General features: G+C 43.7%; 3 protein-coding genes across 6 annotated transcripts; 2 read left to right on the top strand and 1 right to left on the bottom strand.

Moving 5' to 3' along the window:
* Window positions 1-293: 293 nt before the first annotated feature.
* On the top strand, window positions 294-11,269 carry abcf1 (ATP-binding cassette, sub-family F (GCN20), member 1). Its single transcript, XM_078792221.1, has 25 exons — window positions 294-506; window positions 1,117-1,163; window positions 1,251-1,322; window positions 1,931-2,063; window positions 2,144-2,178; window positions 2,248-2,334; window positions 4,034-4,093; window positions 4,217-4,288; window positions 4,372-4,482; window positions 4,993-5,115; window positions 5,211-5,311; window positions 5,421-5,506; window positions 5,577-5,716; window positions 5,813-5,961; window positions 6,158-6,241; window positions 6,621-6,745; window positions 7,688-7,800; window positions 7,887-8,061; window positions 8,229-8,303; window positions 8,843-8,913; window positions 8,985-9,017; window positions 9,581-9,749; window positions 9,951-10,015; window positions 10,177-10,249; window positions 10,918-11,269. The coding sequence occupies exons 1-25, from the start codon at window positions 446-448 to the stop codon at window positions 11,082-11,084; spliced, it is 2,427 nt and encodes an 808-aa protein (XP_078648347.1). The 5' UTR covers window positions 294-445; the 3' UTR covers window positions 11,085-11,269.
* Window positions 11,258-15,750, bottom strand: mrps18b (mitochondrial ribosomal protein S18B). The gene is made up of 7 exons (XM_058046654.2): window positions 15,352-15,750; window positions 14,838-14,994; window positions 14,656-14,753; window positions 13,437-13,505; window positions 12,460-12,526; window positions 12,337-12,396; window positions 11,258-11,604 (listed from the first exon to the last, which is right to left on the bottom strand). Exons 1-7 carry the CDS (start codon window positions 15,430-15,432, stop codon window positions 11,399-11,401), a joined length of 738 nt encoding a protein of 245 aa, XP_057902637.2. The 5' UTR covers window positions 15,433-15,750; the 3' UTR covers window positions 11,258-11,398.
* On the top strand, window positions 15,709-27,264 carry ppp1r10 (protein phosphatase 1, regulatory subunit 10). Of its 4 annotated transcripts, none has more exons than XM_058046647.2 (20): window positions 15,711-15,976; window positions 16,128-16,300; window positions 17,431-17,481; window positions 18,593-18,701; window positions 18,786-18,872; window positions 20,101-20,236; window positions 20,353-20,404; window positions 20,477-20,566; window positions 20,664-20,792; window positions 20,876-20,981; window positions 21,074-21,177; window positions 21,258-21,385; window positions 21,762-21,915; window positions 22,468-22,608; window positions 22,692-22,938; window positions 23,044-23,119; window positions 24,288-24,506; window positions 25,165-25,282; window positions 25,364-25,711; window positions 26,289-27,264. In XM_058046647.2, exons 4-20 carry the CDS (start codon window positions 18,595-18,597, stop codon window positions 26,429-26,431), a joined length of 2,385 nt encoding a protein of 794 aa, XP_057902630.2. In that variant the 5' UTR covers window positions 15,711-15,976; window positions 16,128-16,300; window positions 17,431-17,481; window positions 18,593-18,594; the 3' UTR covers window positions 26,432-27,264. The 4 variants fall into 4 exon arrangements, with proteins under 4 accessions (XP_057902629.2, XP_057902630.2, XP_057902628.2 ...); XM_058046645.2 differs by having other exon boundaries at window positions 15,712-15,976; window positions 17,413-17,481; XM_058046646.2 differs by lacking the exon at window positions 17,431-17,481 and having other exon boundaries at window positions 15,709-15,976; window positions 18,578-18,701.

Below are 27,264 nucleotides of genomic sequence, written 5' to 3'. Positions count from 1 at the left end.
GTGTCGCTATCGTGTTACAGTAGTTTGCTGGTGTGCTTCTTTTATTTTGAAGGAGAATGCATTACACCGATGTTGGCCGAGTGTTCCCGAGCGCACCCGAGCAGCAGAACAGGAGAGGACTTTTTACATGAAAGTACGGGGAACTATTAAAACAGGAAGACGCGGGGAAATAATAGCGATTATGGTTAGGTTCCCGGTGAAAATGGGCGTGTTAACAGCTATGCTGACTGTAAAGTATTTATCTTCCAATACAATATGCAGTTATTCTTCCAACCTATAGGTGGCGGTAAAGTGGCGAAATCCTTCCGCCAAGTTGCCAGAAGAAGAAAACTTGGCCGGCATTCGTCGGTGTCTCCTGTATCCTCACCTCACTGGGCCGCATGACGTGTGATTGTGTTAACTCTTTGGCCACGACGTTTGGAAAAACACACCACTAGGGAGCAAGATGCCGAAGAAAGCGAAAGAAGAAGCAGAGTGGGTGGACGATGAAGTCGCTCCGATAGCAGGTGAGCTCAGCTGGTTAATGAAGTGGCTAGCTAACTAGCCACCGGCGCTAACTCATGCAAATTCTCCATTTAAAAAGTGTGTGAACGACTACCTCCGCGTACATAGCTGAAGTGTCGATCATATCTGTATTCATATCTGTATTTTTAATCCATAATCTCTTTTGGGCAATTCGGCTTTAACGTGATATGCCCAGCAGAAATTAGCAACAGTGAAATAGCAACTTTTACAATTAGACATTGAGTATGTCAATGCACGCGGACGTAGACGTGATTATTCAATGATTGTGACAGGTAGCAATGATTCCTTACTTGTTTCACTTGGGAACGCTGTGAATGTCCGACACATTGGTGGCTCATTTGCCACTAAATTGACCATTCCACCGACTCAGTGTTTGCAAACACGACACGACACAATAGCTGTTGTTGTTTAGAGTAGAGTAGAGTAGAACACGATGCCATTTACGAGAACCGTCCTTCGAGTGGTTTGCAATGAATTCTACCGTGCTGACGTCGGCCTGATGCATGCATCGCATGATATTCCATGTAATTATTTGAGTAATAACTGGCACCTGTTGACCATTTGTCATCCGCTGTTGTTTTGTTCTTACAGAAAAAAACGTGAAAAGGGGGAAGAAAGACAAAAAGGGCAAAAAGAGCGTGAGTACTTGCAGGAGAGTACTTTTTCGCTGTCATTGGCGGTACACTTGATGAATAATTCCATGTGTATTGTGTTTTTTACGCCAGTTTTTTGAGGAACTGCAGACAGACAGCAAACCTGAGAAGGTTGACGAGGTGACTGCGACAGAAGCAAAACAGGTCAGTTATCCATCATTCTGTACAATTTCTCACCATGTGTGTGTGTCATTTTATTTAGTTTTTCTGAGAAAATAAGTTTTGGCAGTGTTTTAAATAATCAAAATATGGCAAGATACTGCAATTATTACATGTTGTCATCAGGGAATGTGTTGATGCCTGATCACAGCATGTATATCAATCCATGCAACGTTATGAGAGTTTTTTTTAGACGGATTTATAGTCAAAGTAAGTATATCCCAATGCCAGCATTGTAAGCTAGCTGAAATGAACCTGTTTTCTCGTGTTATAATGCACAGAAAAGGGAAATAAATGTGTGTTGATGTTTCACATGAGGATTGGGAATGGTGGGCAAAATTCCCCTTATAAGAGTAATATTTTTGACTATTTTTTTTTTTTTCACGGCTGTGTCACGGGCCTTTAAAAACCCACCACACTTGGGATGTGACACCTCTGCATGAAGTTATCCCTTGCCCTTTCTCAACCATTTTTGGTTGAATTGATGAACACGTGTGATGAACTATGAAGAAAATTCCAATTTTTCTTTGAGATGAAAGATGTTCCTAAAGCTTGGACACGTGCTGACTTTTGTGTGTGAACCTTTTGTCCAGCCTCATAAAAAGAAGAAGGAGCGGCGGAAAGGAAAAGGTGGCGACGCAGACCAGGGCAGCGATGAAGATGTCATGCTGAAACTTAAAAAGCTGTCAGTGCAAGGCAGCGATGAGGAAGACGAGGATGAGCCTGGTAGGAAGACGTGCACTCATGCTGTCATGTTTGTTCATCTGCGTTACTAAAAGGAAAGTGCTCTCCTTTCCTCCCTGCAGTGGTGACCCCCAAGAAAGGAAAGAAGAAGATCAAGGTTTATTTTCTTGTCTTAGCAAGGATTAGCAGTGATTTCTTCCCATGCTAAATCAGTCTGCTCCAGCAGGGCGGGAACATCTTTGCAGCTCTCAGCCAGGGTGTGAGTGATCAGGAGAACTCCCATGGGGAGGAGGAAGAGAAATCGGAAAAACAGGTACGATGTTGTTCATACCTCGTCGCATCCCGTTTCCTTTGTCCTGTTCCGTGCCGTTTGCCCACGGCATTCATGCCCGCGCCTCTGTGGTTGTCGATGTAAAGTAGTACTTGTTGTTGTTGTTGTTGTGAGATCATTTAAACCAGTTGTTCAAGACTGGAGCTTCAGTAGTGGTCTCACCTGACAATTAGTGACACCTACTGACCAATGTAGGATACTACATTTACATTTGGTCCCTTTCTGTCCCTTTGCTACTTTGAATTTTGCAACTTAACTCCATCACGTTTTTTCCAAAATATCTGTAAAAGTGTATGTTCTCATGTCCATTTTTTCAGGAGCACTTTAAACATCACATCACATCAAACTTTCATTTCATTTGACAGTTTTGTTGTCTTTTTTTTACTAAATAAGACATCCGACTTGCAAGTCATTCTTGCCACTTTGTATGTTAAAAGTTGAAATAGCAACTGGCGGGCCGGATTCAAACGTTTGGCATGTGGCCCCCGGGCCATAGTTTGCCCATCCTTGAGTTATACCCTATTTATTGTTTTGCCATTTTATGCTTAAAATTATTTATTTGGGGAAAAAATAGCTTAAATTAAAAATGATTGTGATCATGAATATGATCATGTTTTTCAAACCGTGATAAAGTGTCAAAGTTTGGTGTCCTGAGGATACAAAGTGGACATTTGAGCTCTCTGGGAAGTACAAGAAGTGGCGGCGTCGTTAATGTCCCTTCTCAGCTGCCAGATGCCGTAGAGTTACGCAGTGTTGTTCAAGCACGTGCGATGATGCAATCAAGAAGATGGCTACCACCCGAAAGCGGTGCAGTCTATAATACTTGTTATATCACAGCACAAAAAACTCATTTATTATCAATATTGGCTTCCTCTACCACCTCTACCATAATGTCAGCCAACATAACCAAGAGAATCAGCATATATTTAAGAGAATATCAGCAAACACGTGGACGGGTGCAAGGAGCCATTTTGCATACAATTGTTACCCTTTGGTTCTCAAATGTAGTTTGGACAGAAGCTATGGTAACTGCAGTATGGGTAGACAATGAAGTCTTTGTAAATATTTTGGCATATCCTCACATAATAATTCAATAATAAGTTAACATTACAGAACAATAAAGAATATGGCATGTTTTTTTTTGATTCAGTATCCTAGTGCATCTTGCCACTTTACATTGTGTAGTTTTTAGCTCATTTTATCATCTTTTATGACCCCTAAAAATGAGGTTTCATACTCTGTGCCTTTGCTACTTTGAATTTTGCAACTTAACGCCATCACGGTTTTTCAAAAATCTATTAATGAATAAATCCTGCTGTTTCCTGCTTGAATTATTAGTAAAAAAATATGCATGTTTAAACAAATGATAAATGAAGTAAAATACAAATATAAGGTATTCAGCAGATGACTTGTGATTTTATGTCTAGAGGGCGCTATATTGTTTAAAAAAAAAAAGCATATTTAGAAGGTGGTAAACAGGTTTTCTATGCTCTAACTCAGAATAATCCACTTCATAAATAAGGAATCCTACCTGGCAACCAGTTAGCTGTGATGAAGGAGGGATTTTACCGGATTACTGGATTTGAAGAAGTGTCCCAGCAGCCTTTCGGCCATTGCCAAATAGTGTTCATCTTGGTGTCGTTTAAGAATTGTTTTCTTCATGGGCTTCTTCCCTTTATAGACCCGAGAAAGCGATGAGGATGAGAAGCCTAAGAAGACCAACAAAGTGAAAAAAGAAAGTGTAAGATACATATATATATATATATATATATACACACACATACATTCCTGTTGAATAGATGGACGTCCTTGCCCTTTAGTAAACATTTCATAAAAGGTACGATCATTTCATTCATCCGCGTAGAAAAAGAAACCTGCCGTGCAGAGCGAAGATGAAGACGAGAAGGACAACAGCGACGGAGGTGACATGATGATGGTTCGTGGGCCCTTTCTGTTCAGCTGCCTTCCACTCTTTCTTTGCCGCGGGTCTGTTTTCACCGTTTGTCCGTGTGGAAGCAGAGTGCGGAGGACGCCATCGCGGACCAAGCTAAGCAGCAGCAGCAGCAGCAAGATGATGACGACCCTTTCTCGAACCTTACCAAGAAGGAGAAGAAGAAGAAGAAGAAAGAGGTAAATGTATGGGGGTGTGGCTTGTCATGATGGACTCTGAGTGTGCAGAGCATCCAAAACCGCTTTCAGGGCTCGCTTCCTAATGCTCGAACCTCATTAACACGACCATACAACATTGCAATAACACTTATAGGCGGAAAAGCATCATAGGGCCCCTTGTATTTCTACCATGTGCTGCATCCTAATAAAAACCAAAACGCCCCCAGAACACACTTTGGACACCCCTGGACTAAAAATCACAGGCCCATACGCGTAGCACAGAACTATCTTGTGTTTCTTTGGTTCCACCAACCGCTTTTGGTTCTGCGATAGCTTCCTTTGTGGAGATGCTGCCTCATTCAAAGCAATAGCGCTACCCAGTGTTTCAACTAAGAAGTACATATTCTATGGTATTTTTAGACTTTGACAGTGGCCGGTTAAAAATGGGCGAATACATGAAATGTCAAATTCCCGTTGTTTCTTTGGAGTGAAATGATGGTGTTCCTCCTGGATCGTGTCCTTGTGTCCTAGATGGAATACGCGCGTCAGGTGGCCAGCCTCCGTGCTCAGAATGCCTTGGAGGGAGATTTCTCCATTTCCCAGGCGGAAATGTCCTCCAGACAGGCCATGCTGGAGAACGCCTCTGACATCAAGGTGAATGACACCTCATGAACGTTAGAGGAGATCCTAACGACACTCGCTCAGACTTTCCATTGAATTGACGCCAAGTCCTGCTCTGTGTTTGCTAGCTGGAGCGATTCAGCATTTCTGCCCACGGCAAGGAGCTTTTTGTCAACGCTGACCTCCTCATAGTGGCGGGAAGAAGATATGGTTTGGTTGGGCCCAATGGGTAAGTAAATATCTGCTTTTTGTTTTTGGTTGGTGCAGCCCGGATTGGGCAACCCGTCCTTCCCTCCGCTGCACACATCCACAGCCTGAACCTGCTGCACTTCCTCCAGCAAAGGAAAGACCACATTGCTGAAGCACATTGCCAACAGAGCTCTGAGCATTCCACCCAACATCGATGTGCTGCTGTGCGAGCAAGGCGAGTTATACGGTGTCTGTTGTGGCGCATCTGGTTTCACGCTCACGTTTGCGTGTCTCTGTGCGATCAGAGGTAGTGGCCGACGACACGCCGGCTGTGCAGGCGGTGCTCAAGGCGGATACGCGGCGCCTGAAGCTCCTGGAGGAGGAGAAGCAGCTTCAGGCTCGCCTGGAGAAGGGAGAGGACAGCGTGTCGGACAGACTGGACAAGGTGACATCCATAAAGCGTCATCAGCGCTGCCTCTGTTTTCTTTGTGTTTGGTTTTGACCACGAATTGTCGCTCCCACTTCCTCCTCTCTGGACCAGGTCTACGAGGAGCTGAGAGTGATTGGCGCCGCAGCAGCTGAGGCCAAGGCACGGAGAATATTGGCTGGATTGTCTTTTACGCCCGAGATGCAGAACAGACCCACCAAGAGGTTCTCGGGAGGTTGGAGGATGAGAGTCTCACTCGCCAGGTACGCGGACCTCATCTGTACATTTGACCAGTCATGATCCTGTCGGTTCGCTTAGCATTATGGACCGTGATGAGTTCCTCACGTAGAATTAGGATACTACGTAGGCTCCAGTCAACCACAAAGCAGCAGGATATCAAATCTGTGATGGAGTGAAATGGCCAGGAATTGATGTCATTCACACTTTGTACGCCCCCAGAGCTCTGTTCATGGAACCCACCCTGCTGATGCTGGATGAACCCACCAACCACCTGGACTTGAACGCTGTCATCTGGCTTAACAAGTAAATCTTTTCAGAGACGGTCATATTTCCCCTCCTCCAATCAATTCAACTCCTACTTTGCGTCTTATTCTAAACACAATTCCTTATAGTGAGTACAATGTGTGCTTATATCCATCGGTCCGTAGTCCAAAGGCACATACGGTGTCTCTGTTTACGGCCAGTCTACGTTCATACCCTCACCGTTGCTCACCGAGCAGGACTGTGTCTCCCAACTAGCTATAGTTGCTAAATGTATGAAGTAGCTTCCCTGCTTCGGCTGCTGCCCCCCGTGGCCCGACCTCATAGATGGCTTTTAGCATCTGTAACGTTCAATCGGTCAATTTAGGGCGCCGAATCAGTCCAGGAGATCTCAGATGTACGACTTCTTCCCACCCGACAGCTACCTTCAAGGCTGGAAGAAGACTCTTCTCATCGTTTCCCATGACCAAAGTTTCCTGGATGACGTGTGTACGGACATCATGCACTTGGACAACCAGAAACTGTACTACTACAGAGGAAACTACTGTAAGTATCGGACCCCCCAACCTTTACAGTCATGCTTGGCCACTTTGCGGTTTGAATGGTACGGCTTCCTTCTCTCACGGGTTGGCAAAAATGTATAAAACACGGCACGGCGGCTTGTTGACAAGACGTGCTGTTATGCTACAGAGTCGGTTTTTTGCATTCATATTTTGTTCTTTGTTTGCCATTTCAGACACACATATGCACATAGCAGAGTCAGTTGCCCAATACTTGCATATGACTGTCGGGGGGGGGGAATACAGGGAGACACACAATAGATGTGTTGTTATGGCTCACTAGCTTAACTTACTTCTAGACAAAGGTACCCTAGCATAAACGAGGAAGGTCGATGGAAGTACCCAAAGTCTGCCGTCCCCAGAGAGTCAAACTTTCATGGACAAGTGAGAGCTAAGCTTGTGGAAGTGAGAACAAAGGATCTCATTTTGTTGATGAAAACAAGAACTTTTTCTACCTTTTCTTGACATGAATATATTTGGGTCAAAATTGACCCCAACACCATAGATGTTTCTTTAGTGATTAATACTAAAATGAGAAAATAAATAAACTCATTGATTTAAGAGAAATGTTCTATATCCCTCAGTAATAGCCAGGTAACAAAAGAACCTCCAATTATGAATATGATTCTTTTGAGGTTCATTTTTGAAAATAAAAAAAATTTAAAAAAAAAATTGGAGGGGTATAGTAACAAAAAAAGGCCTCCATGCCCACACCAAAAGTATTAAAAGCAACATTTTTATGGATGAGGAAGCCTAAGAAGGTAACCAAGAGATGAGAAGCAAATTTGATGGTAACTTATTATTTTTAGTGTATTTTATAGCTGATTTAATATAATAATGGGTCAAAACCGACTCGTTAACATAAGAGATGATACCAGAAAGCTAACACAAAAGGAAGGTTAAAATCAATGTTCTTTCTTTGGTGTAGTGACCTTCAAGAAGATGTATGTTCAGAAGCAAAAAGAACTCCAGAAGCAGTACGACAAGCAGGAGAAGAAAATTAAGGACCTCAAGGCCGGCGGCAAATCCACCAAACAGGCGGTGAGTGTCCCCGCCAACGACCCTCTTGGACTGGCGACATCTCCATGGTTTTTCCTAACTTGGGAAAATGCGGATGGTGCTGGCAGGAGAAGCAGACCAAGGTGGCTCTGACGAGAAAGCAACAGAAAGGCAAGAAGAAGGGAGGCCAGGAAGAGGAGAGCCAGGAGGCCCCAGAGCTGCTGAAGAGGCCCAAAGAATACACCGTCAAGTTCACCTTCCCCAACCCCCCACCCCTCTCCCCACCCATTCTGGGCCTGCACAGTAAGGATGTCCAAAGTGTGGCCCCGTCACTTCATTTCATCTTATTGGCCTATGGACTAGATTGACGTTGTTGTTGTTAAAAATCTATGCAAAGGGCTAAACGCTTCCATCCGCTGGGCGTAGCGTCCCGTGCAAAGGCCTGACATGGACTTTGTTGATGATTCCAGGTGTTGATTTTGGCTACGAGGGACAGAAGCCACTCTTCAAGAATGTCGACTTTGGAATCGACATGGAATCCAGAAGTAAGTTTGCTCGTCTGTTCACGTCTGTAATTACGCCCGCCAGTTGATGTACGAAAAAACTTCCTAAATCCTAAAACTGCTGTTTCCTGGTTGAATCCCACCAATTATTCGGCAAAACAAATATGCATATTAAAGCAAAATTGTCTAAATGAAGCATTTCCAAGTATAAAAATGCTTCGAATAAGTCAAATACAATAAGAAGGCATTTGGGAGACTGGGTCAAAGACATGATATGTAGTATTCCACATGTTACTGGAATGTAAGCACCAGACTTGATCCCTGGAAAAAACATGTTTTATTTTATTTGAGCTAAAATATAGGCTTTTATGAGTGTAAAGGTGACTATAGGGGTGTTATTCAATGCGTAGAGGGCTCTAATAACCGTATTCACAAGGTCATAAACAGGTTTTCTGTGCTATAACTGCCATAATCCTGAATTTATTCTGAATTTTCTCCCAATTTGGAAAGGGGAAAATAATTTTCAAATTCTGAGCCAATCACAGCTTGCGTTTCTTTTGCCCCCCCCCCCCCCCTCCCAGTTTGCATAGTTGGACCAAACGGCGTTGGGAAGAGTACCCTGCTCTTACTGCTGAATGGGAAGCTCAACCCTGTACGTATGAGTGGTGATGGCGGTGATGTCCACACGCCACCATGACTGACATTTACTTTGATCTTTTGCAGAGCAAGGGTGAGATGAGGAAGAACCACCGTTTGGTAAGCAAGTGCTCTTTCTATCGGCGATGTCTCATAATACCGATGTTGTCCTGATGTTGCGGTGATGTCGACACAGCTCTTCCCACGCCGATTCATCTTCAATAAATCTTGCTGTCTTGTTGTAGAATATGGCCTATTATTAGTCCAAAAATAATCATATTCAAGCAAATTGTACACATTTGTGGCCTGAATGAAGCATGATCAAGCATAACGTGGCTAAATGAGGCCTAATACAAATATACACTTTGCCATTCATTCTCAAGGCCCATTCAAAGACGTCATGTGTAGTATTTTACATTGGCCACTAGGTGTCAGTAATGTTACATAGTGGGACTATTTTGTCTTACTATACTGACTTCGGTAATAATGGTGTCATTTCATGGTGAGATGGCTCCACAGGTTTTCTACACCGGATGAAAATATTCCATTTATTTAAAAAAAAAAAAAAGTCGGAAGTTTACGTTTGTGGAGGGAACCAATTAGCCGCCATAAACCAGGGAGGGTGGTTTATTTGTATTTCTTTTCTTTCAAGTTGATGACGTTTTGTTCCTTTTCCACTCCAGAAAGTTGGCTTCTTCAACCAGCAGTACGCAGATCAGTTGAACATGGAGGAGAACCCCACCGAGTACCTGATGAGAAACTTCAACCTGCCCTACCAGGATAGCAGGAAATGCCTGGGGCGCTTTGGCCTGGAGAGCCACGCACACACCATTCAGATCTCCAAACTGTCCGGTATAAACCAAGCATCCCACAATGCACCGCATGGACGTGTGGTGTATGGACGTGTGGTGTATGGACGTGTGGTGTATGGACGGGTGGTGTATGGACGGGTGGTGTATGGACGGGTGGTGTATGGACGGGTGGTGTATGGACGTGTGGTGTATGGACGTGTGATGTATGGACGTGTGATCTATGGACGCTGTCTTCCAACAGGTGGGCAGAAAGCTCGAGTTGTGTTTGCTGAACTTTCCTGCCGCCAGCCAGACGTGCTAATTCTGGTAAGATACCCTCAACGTCATCATCATCACGCAGCGTGGATACAATATGGCAACTCACATGTCCCGTGTAGTCCAATGCCAGTAACTCTTGTGATTTCATGTCAAGATGCTAAGATGGTCCTAATAAGTGTTGTGTGTATTTCTTGGCTCCGCGTGTACAGGATGAGCCCACCAACAACCTGGACATTGAATCCATCGATGCTTTATCAGAGGCCATCAATGACTACAAAGGAGGTGAGTGAGAAGATTCCATCTTCCCTTGCGGCAGGGCAAATTACTCCCGGTGCATTCTTTATTCTATTTAATAAAAACTCCCATGTGGGAACCAGACGGGTCCCTTCAGAAAAATCATAGATCATGAATTCATCGTCTTTTCTTAATATTTTAACTTAATTCTCCTAAAACTACAGCTGTTTTTATTTTCCCCAAACTGTTACAATATTACTTTCTCATTAACAACTTCTGCAATTTAATTTTCCAAATAGCATTGAGAAGACTCATTTTACACTGGTCACTGTGTGTCAGTAATGTTGGTTGAGACACACAAGCACCAGGCACAATAATCCATCCATCAACACAACTCTTAAACCCCCAACGTCACTTCCTGTCCGCCTTTCACTCAACTCCAAGAGGGAACACTTTTTTTTTTAGAGAGCATGATTCTTATGTCTACTATTTCAGGTAATAGGCGTGTAAAGGTGACTCTAGGGGTGTTATTTCATGTCTAGAGGGCTCTAATAATGTTAAACGTGTTTTCTGTTCTCTAACTCCGATGATATTTCTTTTATGAATAAGGAATCCTACTTGGGTGTAAACTCAAGGCGGGTCTCGAGCTAATGCACTGCCTGTACTGCAAGATGACATCACATCAAGTGATGACCGTGTTTGTTTATCCTGTCCAGCCGTGATCATCGTGAGCCACGACGCCCGTCTGATCACGGAGACGCAGTGCCAGCTGTGGGTGGTAGAAGACAGCACTGTCAATCACATCGATGGAGACTTTGACGATTATAAGAGGGAAGTGCTGGACTCCCTCGGCGAGACCATGGTCAATAAGGTTAATCCATGATGGACCCGTGAATCCCTCCGGACCGGTCATGTTCCACCAAAGTAGTACTTGCCTTTTCCAGGACTGTACCCTCTATGCCAGCCTGATAATGCAGTGCTATGAATACAGTGCAGCAGATAACTGCTTTCCAATCATTATCTTGGGTAAAGGAAACAGACTACTAAATAAATCTGTTTTTCAACTTGTTTTATTTGCAGTCTTCTGTCAGTGATACACTCGTAGAAAGCCACAGTAAAATAAGTTACACATACAACAGAGTGGGTGGTACTAGTAGTAGTAGTAGTAGTAGTACTACTAGTAGTGATGGACAGTGGTCACACGCCTGGCTTCAGGTAAGCCTTATACGTCTTTTTGACTTTAGCCACTTCGTCGTCATCAGGTGTTATTTCCCCATACCAATGATACCAGTCTTCACTGGATGTTAAGGAAGGGGCGGGGGGCGTCACACCCACGGCATCGTGGCAGTTGGAGTAATCTTCCCCTACAAAGTCCACATAGGGAATCTGAAAGGGAAGGAAGCCTGAAAAGGACAAAAAGGTAGCTTAAGTTATTTTTTTGTGATAAAAACAGTGGCCACAAGCATACTGTATTTGATAGTATCAACACAGCAAAACTAAACTAGTATTAAACTATAATAGTATCATCACATGCACTGCAGCCATCCTCCTCACTCCTCACACACGACCACCCCACCTGACGTGTTTGTGGTCACGCAAAACTTGTGTCTGCAATGACGCTTGGCTGTAGAGGACGTTCAAGCTGTGAACGCATCTTCATAGACGCAGGCGGCTTAGTTTGCTGATATTGTTCTAGCTACATTTGCAGATATTTTGGTGTAGTATCATCAGGTATCCAGATTAGCGAGATTAGCCATATTGTTTTGGTGAGCAAATCAAGTGCTCCTTTTTTCTCCTGCCAGTGATGTTAACAGCCTGATGTAGCTTCCCCTGAGCTCACTTGTAAACATTCGCTTTCTGAGGAAGACATTTTGTGTGCGGGGGGTACTATCGAGCACACACAAAAATCAGCCACCTGAAACGAGACGCTAGCGGTTCACCGTTTGAAAAGTGAAAATGTTTGCCAGAGACCTTTGTGATGTTACATTGGCTGCTCGGAGCGCGTGCCCGGATACAGTACACCTTTCCGGGCCAGGGCATTTGGCTCCTCCAGAGTGCAGTGATGTGGTATCCCAAGTTGACCTTTTGGGGGCTACAAACACCGGCTACTCGAAGAAATGAAAAGAGTGACATACCGTGGTCTTGCGCCGTCTTGATTGCAGCAGTCAGCTTCTTCTGCTGTTTCATACACACACCTGGGAAAAGCCCTCACCATGTTATTCCCATGAGACGCACACACAAACATGTGACCGACTCACCGGTCTGAGTGGGATCGTAGAGCATTCCCGTGTGCGGGCTGATGAACTGCTGCAACAACTTCACATTCTGCAAGGAAGGAAAGAAGGAAGAACATTTTTACCGCAAGAGCACAACTGGAAGCTAACATGGGAACCAGCAGCTCATGAGACACATGGAAAACACTTCCATTCATCCGGTGGTCTTCTGTTCAGCTCCGTATGCTAATAACAGTAATAACGTCACCACAGCAAAGTCAAAATGGAAGTATTTCCAAAACAAAGGTGTAGCATAGCAACTCTATTCCAATGGCAGCATGTGGAACACGTCACTTGACAGGAAACAGTCCACCAATAAGCACAAAGTCATCGATAGAATCACGTGGAACGGCAAAGAAAGCAGTCTTGCATGACTCCCAGACCTCATGAAGATACTCTCATCCTTCATCTAACCCCAAACACGCCGAATAACTGGCCGAACTGGCCGGGCCGATCCTGGAGCATCTGGACCTTCTTCACTATCTGGAACTTTGGTTTGGGAGCTGTAAGGGTGAGAAGGAACGCCAATGTTCCTTCCCTTGTGATTGGGAAAGTAGCGGCCATGTTTTCTGGGTTCATGGCAGTTCCAACAGGTCTTTTGCAGTATTTGTGGTGGTTGGGATGCGGTACAATGATTTACCTTCTTTAGCGGGATGCCGTTCCTTCTCACCCTTCAGCCGCCACATCAAGGTTCCTCTATGATGTGTATTGTGAAAGCGTAGTGGTTCTTTTAGACTTGGACAGACAAATTCCATAATGGCCCATTCGACCTAATTGGTGCCACTTGCATGGCCCCCAAACAGAATTTAAGTGGGAAAAGTGTCCTACACGTTGATGTCAGCTGTCCTTGCATACCCTCGGAAACATCTGAAATGTTCTACAAGTCACATGGTCCACAGGAAGTTGCATCATTCACATTCCAGGCCAAAAGTCCGGTCAGAAGGAGCAAACGATACACCCACCTGATGATGAACAATAACATTGGCATCTCGACATATTGGACAAGGGTTTCCGCATATCTTGTCTCCTCTCTGAAACACACAGAAAACGTTTTAGGAAATGCTGGCAATAACATTTCATGTCAATTTGTGGGATATTAGAAATATTTCAAAACACGCCTGCATTGTTTGGTGACTCAGTCAAATAAAAAGGTTTACTTGGCCATCCGTTGAGAATATACGTTAATATAAGTACAGGCTCAGGCTAAATGATCTGACACGTTTGTAGGGTCAATAAAAGGCAAATAAAGTCAAGAAACAAAAAAGTGTTTGTATTTTCCAAAAGTACATATCATGCCATTTTGTTTCTTTAGAACGCCATTGGTTTTGGTTTCTTTTTCAGTCGCTGCCATGAATGGGAGCGGTGGCATGTGCCCATGGCGCTTTCATTGTGGAAATGTTTATCCAAACAGCTGCTGGATCTGCATTGAAACCAAAATCAAGCAGCCGACCTCGCACTGACAGAACTGATTTCATTTTTTATTTTTTAAAACTAATTAAATAATTATTTATTAATACATTAATTGAATAATTATTTATTAATTAATAAATTGATATTTTTTTGTTTTGTTTTTAACAGAATGGCATTATGTATACTTTTGGAAAATAAAAACAGTTTTTTGTTTCTTTACTTTGCCTTTTACTTAACCTACAAATGTGTCAAATCATTTTGCCTAACCTTGTATAGTAATATTAAAAAAATAAAAGAAAAATAAGAATCAAATAATAATAATCCATCCATTTTCCTCCGCTTATCCGGGGCCGGGTCACGGGGGCAGCAGTCTTAGAACGGAAGCCCAGACTTCCCGGTCCCCGGCCACCTCCTCCAGGAGGACACCAAGGCGTTCCCAGGCCAGCTGTGAGACATAATCCCTCCAGCGTGTCCTAGGTCTGCCCCGGGGCCTTTTTCCGGCTGGGCATGCCCGGAACACCTCACCAGGGAGGCATCCGGACTTAGATGCCCGAGCCACCTCAACTGACTCCTCTCCATGTGAAGGAGAAGCGGCTCTACTCTGAGCCCCTCCCGGATGGCTGAGCTCCTCACCCTATCTCTTAGGGTGAGTCCAGCTACCCTACGGAGGAAACTCATTTCAGCCGCCTGTATTTTGTTCTTTCGCTCATGACCATAGGTGACTAATAATAATAATAATAAGATTGCTGAAATGTGTGATGAACGCTTTACTATGCAGGTCTTGCGAGTCTTTTGTGGTGGAATTCCTCCTTTGTGGTTCCTTCTGTAGCCCACCCACACGGGCTGGCTTCCATATCTCTCAAAGTACTCTGCCAATAAAGAATTCATCCATTTCCAGGCATGACAATGTGCAAAAGGCTCACAAGGTTCACGCTAATCCGTATACAAGATACCTTCACTCTCCAGATAATCCCACGGTCTGTCTTTGTAGCGAGAGAGCGCCTCGGTCGCCTGAGCGACATCCTGGTCCTGCAGTGACACTGCTTGGCAGAAAGCGTGGCTTGGTAGTGAAAATGGCGGAAGAGCTGCTCTGCATGTTCTTCCGGGTACCTTGTTGTTGAAGACAAAACAAGTATTATGCCAAAGCTACCCATTTGATATGTTACATTAAAAAATACATAGAGAGAAGGAAAACAAAACATGTATATATATATATATATATATATATATATATATATATATATATATATATACGAGAATATATGCGGGCTGCACGGCGGAATTAAGGTTAGTAAGAAATAGTGCACCTCAAGGTGATTTTCCTTACGATGGGTAAATGGTTAGCATTTGTTAGCACTCAACACAACACAACATTTACACTGCTAACAACATGGCCAACATTCACGTTGACGTCAAAAACTCGGTTAGTCGGACGATACACAGATAAGAGCCCACCAAATAATGTACCTGGTATTGTCGCAGGGGGTATAAAATGGAAGGCGAGATGCGGCACACCGTCCTCAATGCACTCTGAATGGAAGCAGACATTTTTCCTACTGTGGCTTAGGGTGAAAGGTTAAAGGGTAAAGGTGACGTCATATCAAAAACCGTTGCCGTACATAATTCTTTTGTAAGTGTAAAGCCCCCACTTAGGTTGTTGTGTCGGTTTATTCGAAGCCGGCGGGTTTGTTTAAAAAAACGTGAACTTGATAATTTAATTTTAATTTTATGCACGACGACTAGCCACGCGGGTGTTGTCACTCGCAACCAGTCGCCATTTTTGACAAATACATTTATTGTATTACATTATGTTTACATTCAGGTGAGATCACTACATTATTTTAAGGGCATCCTGTGGTCCACACTATATCGAAGTACGTAACTCGCGACGCTTAATTTGATGGGAAACCAACGCAATTGTAGAAAAACTCCGCGAATCGCCATTATGTCTTTGGACAGCAATACAAGGTCGTTTGTCCGCCATTTTGTTTCAGAGTTACGAAGACAAAACGGCTGCAGTGACGTAAAAGTCGTCGCTTTGTATAAAAGGAAAGTCCCTCCCCCTCCAGTTCATTCCTGGATTTGGTCAAAGGTAAGTCAAGACGTCAAATCATTCGAGCATATTTTTTGTCGGTCTTGAGGGTGAAATCACCCAAACCTTTTCACACAAATCAACACATGTAGTTGACTACATGGTGTGTTGCGTGCCAACTAAGATGCATTTTTGTTGTGTATTTTTTCAGGTTTAAATTCGCTCTCCTGAAGAATCAGCCGTCGAGGACTTCGACCAGCTACTTACTGATGTTTTTTCTTCAAGTAATGGACATCCGATTACCATTTTTGCCTCCAGTTTGTTCTTGAAGGAAAGGCTAGCCTTTAGCTACCACAGCCACACCTAATAGAAAATTTGAAGCAGGTATTAAAACCATCAAAGTTGACCGTATGTTTAATGAAAGTGCCCGAAAGGCACGCTATGTTGTTCTTTGGACGTTGAGGACACGTAGATAAAATATGGTTGTATATTTTTGAGTGAATTGGAATAGTGAAAATGCAACATAAAAGCTCGCAGGTAGCTGGCTAGCAGCCGCCACACGTCAGCATAGCATAGCCTTTGTTTAGCATGAGCTCACACAGGAACGTGGACGGCGACATAAGTCACCGTTTCTTCGTGTGTGAGACGGAACGGACTAAATAATAACCGATGATTGGTGATCTATAAGCAATCTGCTCATAAAGATTGCCGTATTTGCTAGGAGGCTAACAACCATGAAGTCGGACGTTTTGGCTGCCAGGGTTTTGCTCCATGGAACTGATACCCACCGCAATCTATACATAAAGATTGCATTAGAGCGAGGATTGATGGACATTTGCTGTGTTGCATTGACTATATTCCTAGTTCAGGGACTCCCCGAAAGCCCGCACCACGTATTTGGCAATCTGTGGATAAAGATTGCGGGATGTCTCGAGCGAAGTGGGTCTTTCGAAGCACAGATAGTCGGAGTAGACAAAATGGTGGACTGTTGCTTTGTGTGTCGCCCCAGGGGCCATGTCGGTGTAATACCGGGGGAGTATATTTTTTTGTTACAAACCCGAAACGCAACCGCAATTAATTTACTGTCGTGCCGCGCTTTTTTGACGTATGCAATCTTTTGTTCGCCAAACTAAGCCGCTGCTTGTTTTAGCTTTCCACACTTGTCTGGCGTGGAAAGGGGGGGGTGAATGGCAGGAGGGCTGTCATTGGCTGACTGCCTTCTCTTCCCCCGCCCATCGAGGCACTGAACTGTCTTTATGTAACCGGGATTTCCACCTACCGTAATGTCATTTATCAGATATTTTAAACCTCAAATAGCCACTTTAGGCAAAGTTTAAATTAAATGTAGTTTTATATATTAGCTACATTGATTTGGCAAATCTGCACTACTTAAAACAGATGGGGCGCCATACTTTGATCTACCGAATTGACTTGACAGAGTCCTGTTTTGACACTTGTTATTGTGTGTATATGTGTAACAATTGTGCCATTTACAGGCTGTGAATTATTTGCAGTGTTGTGGAGTTCAGAGACAATATAAAACGTCTACTACAACTTTTAAACGGGTAAGACCTAACTGATTCCTCACATCATGGCATTTCCAATGAACTGATATGGAATAGAATGAAAGGTTTTGTACAACATGACTGATGAATCTGTTGAAAATGCAGTCCCAACCAGCCCTGTCCTTGGAATACAATATATATATATTTCATTTATATAACAGTAAAGGCCAATTAATCTGACATCCTAGATCTAATCCCACACATATATATATAACACAAATGTTTAATATATGGTGACTTTGATGTATGAGTAATGCTTGTGTAATTTACATGCACATCAACATTTGCAGGCAACACAGTCATGTGACCCAATTTGAACACATTGTATTCAGTTCAAGCATTCCCTTCATGCAGGTTCCCCTCACAGAAGGCATTAATTCATGTATAAGTGTAATTTATAATCAGACAATATTGTCTGAATGTAACCATTCAGGTTTATTGCATTGACTGTGAATACATTTGACTGATTTTTGTTATTCTTAAATATGGACAACATAAATAATAGTGAATGATTGATTACTGCATAGGCCACACACGCTTGTTTGTCTTGAAGTGTAGTTTTAACAGGAACAGAAACAATGGCACGAAGCACATATCAGTTCAAATGTTCTCCATGGTCCAGAGAGGACAAACTGGTGCTGTGAGACACCCGGCTGTCCTGCCCGTGTCTCTACTGACCCGAGGTCAGCATGCAACACTCCAAACAGCTCAAGTCTGATGTGGAGGTGCAAGGCTGCCATGGATGGATGTTGGCTGGTGTTGTGTAATTGGAAAGCAGAGTTTTTGTTTTGAAAGGGGGGTGGGGTCGGGGGGGTCCACAAGTTATGTGGAGTGGTTTACTTTTACTTGGCAAGTTGAATCGTGGTGTCAGTCACAAGATGCCCTTAAGCTGTCTTGACGTGTGTGTGTGTGTGTGTGTGTGTAGCTGTGTTTTCCTAATGGACGGTAATGACAGGGTGGAATTCAGTTCTGTGGAGCTATCTTCATCATACAAGCAAATACACCTCATTAAACGCCACACAACTTACCTATCATTAGAACATACACAAACATGCAATACACATTTGCCCCGCAGCAGCATGCATTAATTGCTTAGGGATTTGTCTTTCAGAAATGGAGGGGGTACCAGTGGACCCCAAAGAGATTTTGAAGGGCGTGGAGGTTCTTCTAGGGAAGGATGGAGGACTCTGCAGCTTAGAGGGAGTCCCAAAGATGTTCAGGTGAGCAAAGTGCCTGATGAAACGGGCTATTATTGAGTCTGCTGCTATTATGAAATGCAAACCTGTTGTCTTTCTTCAACACAGCCTCATGAAAGCATCAGCGAAGATGGTCAGTCGGTGTATGTACCTTAACATCCTGCTTCACACCAAGTCCCATGATGTTCTAAATAGGTAAGACACTTATTTGTTTTTGTGCTCCACCTGGTTACACTACTACTACTGCTATTGTAGCTCTTTTAATGGGATCCTTATATACTAATATTTCCTCACACTTTGGACTTCTACCTTTTCATTGCCTTACAAGCACTTCTTTCTTTAAGAGATGCATTTTTATATCTCAAAGCAAGATGGGAAATATGTTAAAGGCCATTTGAAACAAGCTGCTTTAGTTCAGTGGTATCCAAAGTCTGACCCAGGGGCCATTCTCGGGCCACAGCTTTCTTTTGTTGATCTGTTGCATTTTTTTTTAAAGTAATTAAAAGCAGCCTGCATCCGATCATTACAAAGAATGAAAGCCACACTCAAAAGACAAACATTTTTTGCTCTGTTTTTATCACTCTACAAGCACTTCTCACCTTCAAAGATACATTTTTCTATCGCAGAGCAAATCTATCTGACCCTTTTTTTTTGTTGGGACGCTGCCTGTTATAAAAAAAAACAACATCCATGACTAAGAATGATTAGAGCAACAATTAATTGTATATTTTTTTGTTGAAAAAGCAAAGCTTTGGCCTCTGTTTGGATATTAAAAAAATATTTACATACAATTGCAAATGAAACTTATTTTTAATGTAGGTATTCATCATATATAATTTTAATGAATAATTTGGCAAAAAACTTGTGCTTGTTGCAATGAATGTGTTTCTCCTAGCAATTGACTGAGACAGACAGGAAGTGAGGGTTCAAGTTTACCAAGTTTACCTTGGCGTGTCTTACGGCTGCAACACTATCCCGTTTTTTTGAGGGATTTTTATTAGAGATTATTGTGCCTAAAATAATTGAAACCTGTAATAAAAGACTGTTGTTTTGGCAATCAAGTCTGATGCTTGGGTATCTCACCCAACATTACAGACACCCTGTGGCTAGTGTAGAATACTACACAGACGTTTGATTTTGTCTTCTGAATACCTTTATAGTATTGAGTTCATTTTATAATTGCAAATGCTTAATTTGGGCCAAAAAACCCTAAAATTTGCTTAAATATGCACTTTTTAATAGCAGGTTGTATTCAAGCACAAAACATGATTAATTATTGAATCTATTTTTGCAAAATTTGTCATTGGGTGAAGCCATACAATTCAAACCGCTTTGTGACGAGGGATGACTATTTAAGTAAGGACATTTGTTAATTAAAATAGAACAATGTTTCACCCCCCCCCCCCCCACCTATTTTTTTAAGGTTCATTCGAGTTGGTGGCTACAGGCTGCTGAACTCTTGGCTCACCTACTCCAAAACCACCAACAACACTCCTCTGCTGCAGCTCATCCTGCTCACGTTGCAGAAGTTGCCCCTCAAAGTGGATCACCTCAAGCAGGTAATATTTTCAACAACCCCAACTCTATTTCCACTGCATTCACTTGTTTTTTACAGTTAAGGATAACTCTAGCAGATGTGTATTAAAATACATTTCGCTGTCGGCTTTCCCCCCAGAATAACACGGCAAAGTTGGTCAAACAACTGAGTAAAAGTGCAGACACTGAAGGTGAGTTTGTTCTTCCATGTTGTGTTTTATGTTTTATATTGCTAAACCCCACTATTCATATTTCTATCGTAGAGCTAAGAAAGTTAGCATCTGTGCTTGTTGATGGCTGGATGGCAACAATTCGCTCGCAAAGTGTATCGAGCAGCACCAGCAGTCCCGCCGGTATGGACGGTTTGCCTTTTTATTTGTATTTGAATTTTAAATCGGTGCCTCTTCCTTTTTATATCAGCTTAATACACTTGCTCTACTCAACGTGCAGATAAGAAGAAGAAGAAGGAAGAAGGCAAGGTCCCTCTCCGTGACGTGAAGGACAAGAGTTGCGATGAGGAGAAGAAGAAAGACAAGGCTAAAGCCCACGCACCAAGCCACGCAAAGATACGTTCCATAGGTCAGCCTGAGAAATCCACATTATCATCATGCTGCTCTTAATGCTGAATCCGGTTCTTCTGAGTGACTATTGTGTTTATGTAGGTCTAGAAATGGACACTCCTACCCCCGCACCCACGAAGAAGACCCCGGTGGCGCCACAGCTGGGTGACAAGTACAACATCAAGCCCCCACTAATAAAGAGACCAAGGTAGGGTCATGAAGCTCAATGCACCTGATGGCTAAGGCTCTCTGCAGCCATCTGTTACGATGCTGACCCTTCAGTGTATATGCTCCCAATAGTTCTGGTCCGTTTGATACTCCTCCGCTGGAAAAGAAATACAAACCTTTGAATACACCTTCAAACTCGACCAAAGAAATCAAAGTCAAGATCATTCCTGCACAGCGTAAGTTCACACCCGTGGATTTCATTTGAAGCACAGATTGCCGTGATGATCGCCATAACAGCGTCGCCCAATTTTTGCAGCAATGGAGTGTACAGGGTTCCTAGACGCACTTAACTCGGCCCCCGTGCCGGGAATAAAGATCAAGAAGAAGAAGGCTGCCGCTGGTTCACCTTCTAATACCAAGGCCGTGTCCCCAACCTCAAACAAGGTAGCGGTTGTGATGCTTTGTTGCACGGTATACCATCCACTAAGGGGTGCGGACATTGGGCTACCGGGAATCAAAACACACCAATGTGTGCATTGTATGTCAGCTTGTGTGTATGTAAGAATATCTATATATGCAGTAGCAACACTGAACACACTTTGTACACACAGCTGCATTTATGTCGCACCTTTTTTCAGTACAATTAGTGTGTGTTGCCTTGTGATTATTCAACCCTACATTTAAAATCATTTGAAGACACATATATACAATTTGAACTTTAAAAGCAAATGAATCAACAGGGATTTTCTTTATTTTGATGTATGTATGTATATTTTGTTCTCCTCAAGTGTTGCTTAATGTGTCCCTTTTTCATTTTCAGCCAAGTCCATTTGACAGCAAACCATCCACGTATTCCTCATCTTCTACCAAACCGTCATCTCCAGAGACCGCTTCAAGTAATCCTGACGAGAACCAGGAGCCTGAGCGGCCCGGCACCCCTGTTCCTAATGAAGACCCAGATTCAATGGACACTGGTGAGTCCGTCTGTTCAGGAAAGACTACAGTAATAGCTTGCCAACGTTGCTCTTTCCATTTCCTAGATAAAGTCACATTTGACATATTTTGTCTAAATTATGCATTTTCATGTATAAACATGTTTATATGAAGTAAAAGAAGTTTTCTATGAAAATGTTCCATTCCTAAACAAGCAATCCTACTTGGTGTAAATTCACTTATATCACGATTAGGTGTGGAACCAGCTACCGCCCATGGACAACATTAATGTAGCCTTATTTATTAGACAGCGTTCTCTACGTTGGTCATCTGCACTTGCAATGCATGCAGAGGAACACTTTCATTCATTTTGCCGCTATCATTTGAAAATATGAGAAATGTAAGGATGTAGTGATTCCAGCACAGCCATGAGACATGCTGGGACCTTGTTTCACCCCCCCCACACACACACACGCTGGGACCAGTTTGTACCCCATCCCACCGGAGTGGAAAGACTGCATGCAGCATAATAGGATGGATTTTTGGATTGGAATTGTATTGTCTTTTTTTAATGAAACTGCTGACATTTGCAGGAGATAAACCCAACGCGCTATCAGAGCCTCGTGGTGAAGAGGACTTGACCAAGAAGGGCAAAAAGAAGAAGACAGTTCACTGGGCGCACGAGGACCAACTGAAACACTACTTCTATTTCGACCTGGATGAGACGGAGAGGGGTACGTAAGATCTGTTGGCTGATGAAACCGTAGGTGACTTACAGGCGGACATTGGAACCATGTGTCTTATTCCTATGTCTTAGTCAACGTTAACAAGATCAAGGACTTTGGGGAGGCCGCCAAGCGGGAGTTGATGATGGACAGGCAGACATTTGAGATGGCCCGTCGTCTCTCTCATGACACGATGGAGGAGAGGGTCCCCTGGACACCCCCCCGGCCCCTGACACTGCCTGGCAGCTTGGTCAACCCTGGGTCCAACAGCACAGAGAAACTCACCCAGCGGGATCGTGAGATGGGCATCCTGCAGGAGATCTTCCTCAGTAAGGAGAGGTGAGGGCTGCCAGACTTGGACGTGTACTGATGTCTCATATAGTAGAACTTCAGAGTGAAACCTCATGTTGGATATGTTGCTTAAAAGCCTTGTCTTCTCACTAGCGTGCCTGACAGCCCGCATGAACCCGACCCAGAGCCTTATGAACCGATGCCTCCTCGACTCATACCTCTGGATGAGGTCAGTATAGAATTGTCTCCGTCAACGCTAGTTGTGTGTGTATCACGCCCCGTGGAGCGTGTGGTACATTCCCGTAGAGGTCTATCGACTTCTGTGTCCAAACCTGAACAAACAGGTGGAATGCAACGGGGCCACTTTGGGACATACTTTTTTGCACCCAAGATGCTAAAACCAATTCATTTGAGGTCAATATAAGCTAACATAACATCCTAGCTTTGCGTTACAGCTTGAAACATTCATCACAGATAACTGTGGGATGAATCCATAACTGATTTTGTGAGATGCATACAGTCATCCCTCTGCATTTCGTGGCTGCAGTCTATCATGATTTTTCTAAAATATATTAACAAAGCAGTGCTCTTTTGTAGTTTGCATGTTCTCCCCGTGCATGCGTGGGTTTTGTCCGGGTACTCCAGTTTCCTCCCAAATTCCAAAAACAATGCTAGGTTAATTGGCCACTCCAAATTGTCCATAGGTATGAATGTGAGTGTGAATGGTTGTTTGTCTATATGTGCCCTGGGATTGGCTGGCCACCAGTCCAGGCTCCAGAACCCCCTTGTGAGGATAAGCGGTAGAAAATGAATGAATGAATGAATGAACGAAAGTGGTCTTTTGTGTTGAATACCGCCTAATTAGAAAGTGGATATTTAAGAAAGTTGTACATATTTTTTGCTTAAATTGAGTATTTTCAGGCACAAAAATGGCAACAAAATCTAAAATACAATACGCAACATTCACAATAGCCACTGCAGGAAGTGCTGGACATAACAGGAAGTAACAAACTCTCCCGATACTAACGTATGAATCTATATTATGTCTTATTTAGTCCTTACATATCTTATTGTCGCTTATGTCTACTACATGGGCAACGTGATGGTGACTATAGGGTTGTTATTTTATATTGAGAGGTCTCTAATAATGCTCTAATATGCTCTACCAAAATATTCCATTTATAAATAGGAGCTGCTGCCTTGCACAAATGAGCTTACCAATCAATTTCCATAAACAAGTCATGTCTGTACTGTATTCACACACACAAGCTTGATTTCACGTTTACATGCCAAACAGTTTGGTACTCAACCACCAAACGAGCGTATTTTCCACTAGCCATACATGGTGTGCTTGTTTGCCCTGTCACTCACACGTGGTCTGCCTTCCTTGCTTGCAGGACTCTTCCATGCTGGATGACGGATATGTTGAGCCCATGGACACCACGTCCCAGCAGGTCCCCGGCATGGTCCAGAACGAGGGCTCCAAGCTGCCGCCCGTCCTCGCCAACCTGATGGGCAACCTTAACAACAACTCGCGTAGCCCACAGCCCACAAACACTGTCAACAATCCTATCACGCCTGCCGTCAACGTACAGGAGCTGCTGACGTCGATCATGGTACATGTTTACTGCAGACTGGGAGCGTTTGTCAGCAGTGAAATAAAGCTTTTCCGTCTGTTTGATTGACTTGGTTTACACTGCTTACAGTATTGCATATTGCATATTCCATATTGTATTGCTATTGTCTCGTCCTGATACATATGAGAGAGACAGCTTCAATACAGCTCAGGGTTTAACCTGGTTGGCAAGAGGCACCTTATTGTTGATGGGTATGAATCATGATGAGGTGGTAGGTTCAATGACTACGTTTGCAGTCTGTTACTCTCCAGTGTTCAGCCCAGGCCTTATTGTTCCACCATGATAGATCATTTCATATGACGAACATCAGTTATTGACAATCAAAACATTTGAAAGCATAACTGACCCAAGATGGAGGAGGTGTCAAAGGTCAGATCATTAAGCACATGTTCACTTCAGGGCTCTTGATGATGTAAGGGGAAAACATTTTAGAAATAATATGTCAACATTTACCATTTCTATTCCTGTATCATACAAGAACTATGACCAAGCAAGGTTTGTCCGAGAACGCTGACCCGTCTTAGTGGTTTTTGCTTTTGTAGGATTGATGTCATAACGTAGCAAGTCAACACTGGCCATTCTTTTCCAGTTTTGTTTATTTAATATTGTCGTTAACCCAAACCTTGTGTGTGTGTAGGGTGCTTCTGGTAACCAGTCTACCGAAGATCTCATCAAGCAGCCTGACTTCTCAGATAAGATTAAACAACTCCTCGGATCGCTGCAGCAGCAGAACCAGACCCAGGGCCCACCCCCAGGTAGGCTCCATGTCGTGCATGTTGTAGAGAAGATCCACTGTCTGACTTGGCAGTCTTGATGACAATCTGTCTGGCATCCAGTCAACCAGGCTTTGCTGGGTCATGGTCCAGGGATGAACAACATGCACATGCAGATGCCCATGAACGGCGGCTACCCACCCAACATGCCCCCAGGCGGCCCCCGCTTCAACCACCCTCCGCCCCCGCACAATCACGGACCGCCATTCAACGCCGGAGGACCTCGTATGATGGGGCCGCCGCCGGGACAGGGCCGCGGAGATAACGGCAATTACTGGGGGGACGACTCCATGAGAGGAGGGCCCCACCGAGGCGGCCTTTTCCGAGGCGGAGGACGGGGGCGGGGAGGAGAGCCGGGTTTCCGGGGCCGAGGACGCGGGGGGCCCAGAGGAGGACACGGCAATATGAATGGTACGTGGACACTATTTATCTGAAACTATGGATTGTTGGCTGTCAATTATTGTCCTTAATAAGCATGGCTAAATGACGTGCATTACTCAGCTGTGACCAGCGGGGGCGCTGTTTCCCAGCCTCAATCCAGCCATGGCACATATTGGATGGCGTACTTTCTGGCATCTAGTAGATGATTGTGCTGCCTGTCGCTTTCAGTAAATTCACATTTTTCACAGCACAGCGCTAAAAAAAAAACTAACATTAATTCATTCATTGTTTCTATGTGAACAGTTATTGTTGTTATTATGCAACGAAAAGCTAAATGACATAGCATATATGAGCTGTAGTGGATTGATTTTTCTGTATCAAAGGGACATTCCCTGGTCCCGTCCAGTAGCAATACCAGCTTAACGCTTTCATGATTCATACCCATACCACCTGCAGAGACCCGAGCTTTGCATGAGCCACATCTGTGCTTCAATGTTGTCATCTTGTTGGCGTACGCAAACGTAGACAAATAAGCATCAGCGAAGGTCGCTGTATGTTGTATGTTCTTGTCTGATGTCCTCATATTGTCTCCTTGCCTCCCCAATAGACATGTCCAATCGGCCGGTGTGTCGCCACTTCATGATGAAAGGAAACTGCAGGTACGAGAGCAAATGTGCCTTTTACCACCCTGGCGTAAATGGACCACCTTTGCCCCCGAACCACCTTGGAAGCAACCAACACGGACATTAAAGTATGCTACCAAGCGGCTGACAGAACTGTGAACCTTCCACTTTTTTTTTCCTCAAACCACTGCAGACAATGGCCCCAGTACGTGGGAGGATCGTCAGTGGGACTGTGGTGTTTTTTTTAACCATTATTTATAACAGCATACGTACATATTGAGTTGGACTGAAACCTTCACAGGCTTTACCACTAAGTCCATGTGAGGAGCATGCTAATAGAACTCCTTTCCAACACAAAGCCTTCCACATCCTTCTCTTTTCAGTCGCCAATTCTTCAGCAGCACTTTGAAAACGAAAAGGCCGATCCAATCCAACCACGTGTAACGTTTTGACACTTGGCCTCGGATGGAACGTTACGTCCTGGAGATGAAAAGGAGGCTGACCCCAGGAAGCCTCGTTTCCTTTCCTTTGCTGCTAAGTGGATGTGCAGACCCCACGTGTGGTACCTCGCAAAAACTTCCGCTCTCGTCAGCAAAAAAAAAAAACATCACAACACACGAGTGCCACTCGGACCGAATGACCTCAAACATCGGAACCCCCTTCATACCCCCCTCAAAGGGTTCTAATGTCAGTATTATGATGACGCATTCTGGAGGTCGGCAATAAGAGTGTTTTCTGTGAAAACAATGTCCTTTGCGTCTCTTGTGGGACTGCCCCCCACCCCCACCCCCACCCCACCCTTCCGTCTTTTATTTTGATACTATGTTGAGTACAGTGGCCCCTTTTTAACACGGGTCCAGGATGAATTGTTTGTACTGTATGCTTGTATAACAGACATGTTCATGCGCTCATTTTCAGTTTGACTTCTTTTCTACACTGTAATAAATGGATGTTCAAATA

The sequence above is a fragment of the Doryrhamphus excisus genome, linkage group LG7 (genome assembly GCF_037039965.1).
Source record: "Doryrhamphus excisus strain RoL-2023G ecotype Guam linkage group LG7, RoL_Dexc_Guam_v1.1, whole genome shotgun sequence".
In the NCBI taxonomy this organism is placed as follows: Eukaryota; Metazoa; Chordata; class Actinopteri; order Syngnathiformes; family Syngnathidae; genus Doryrhamphus; species Doryrhamphus excisus.
This window is presented reverse-complemented; position numbering and strand designations above follow the sequence as displayed.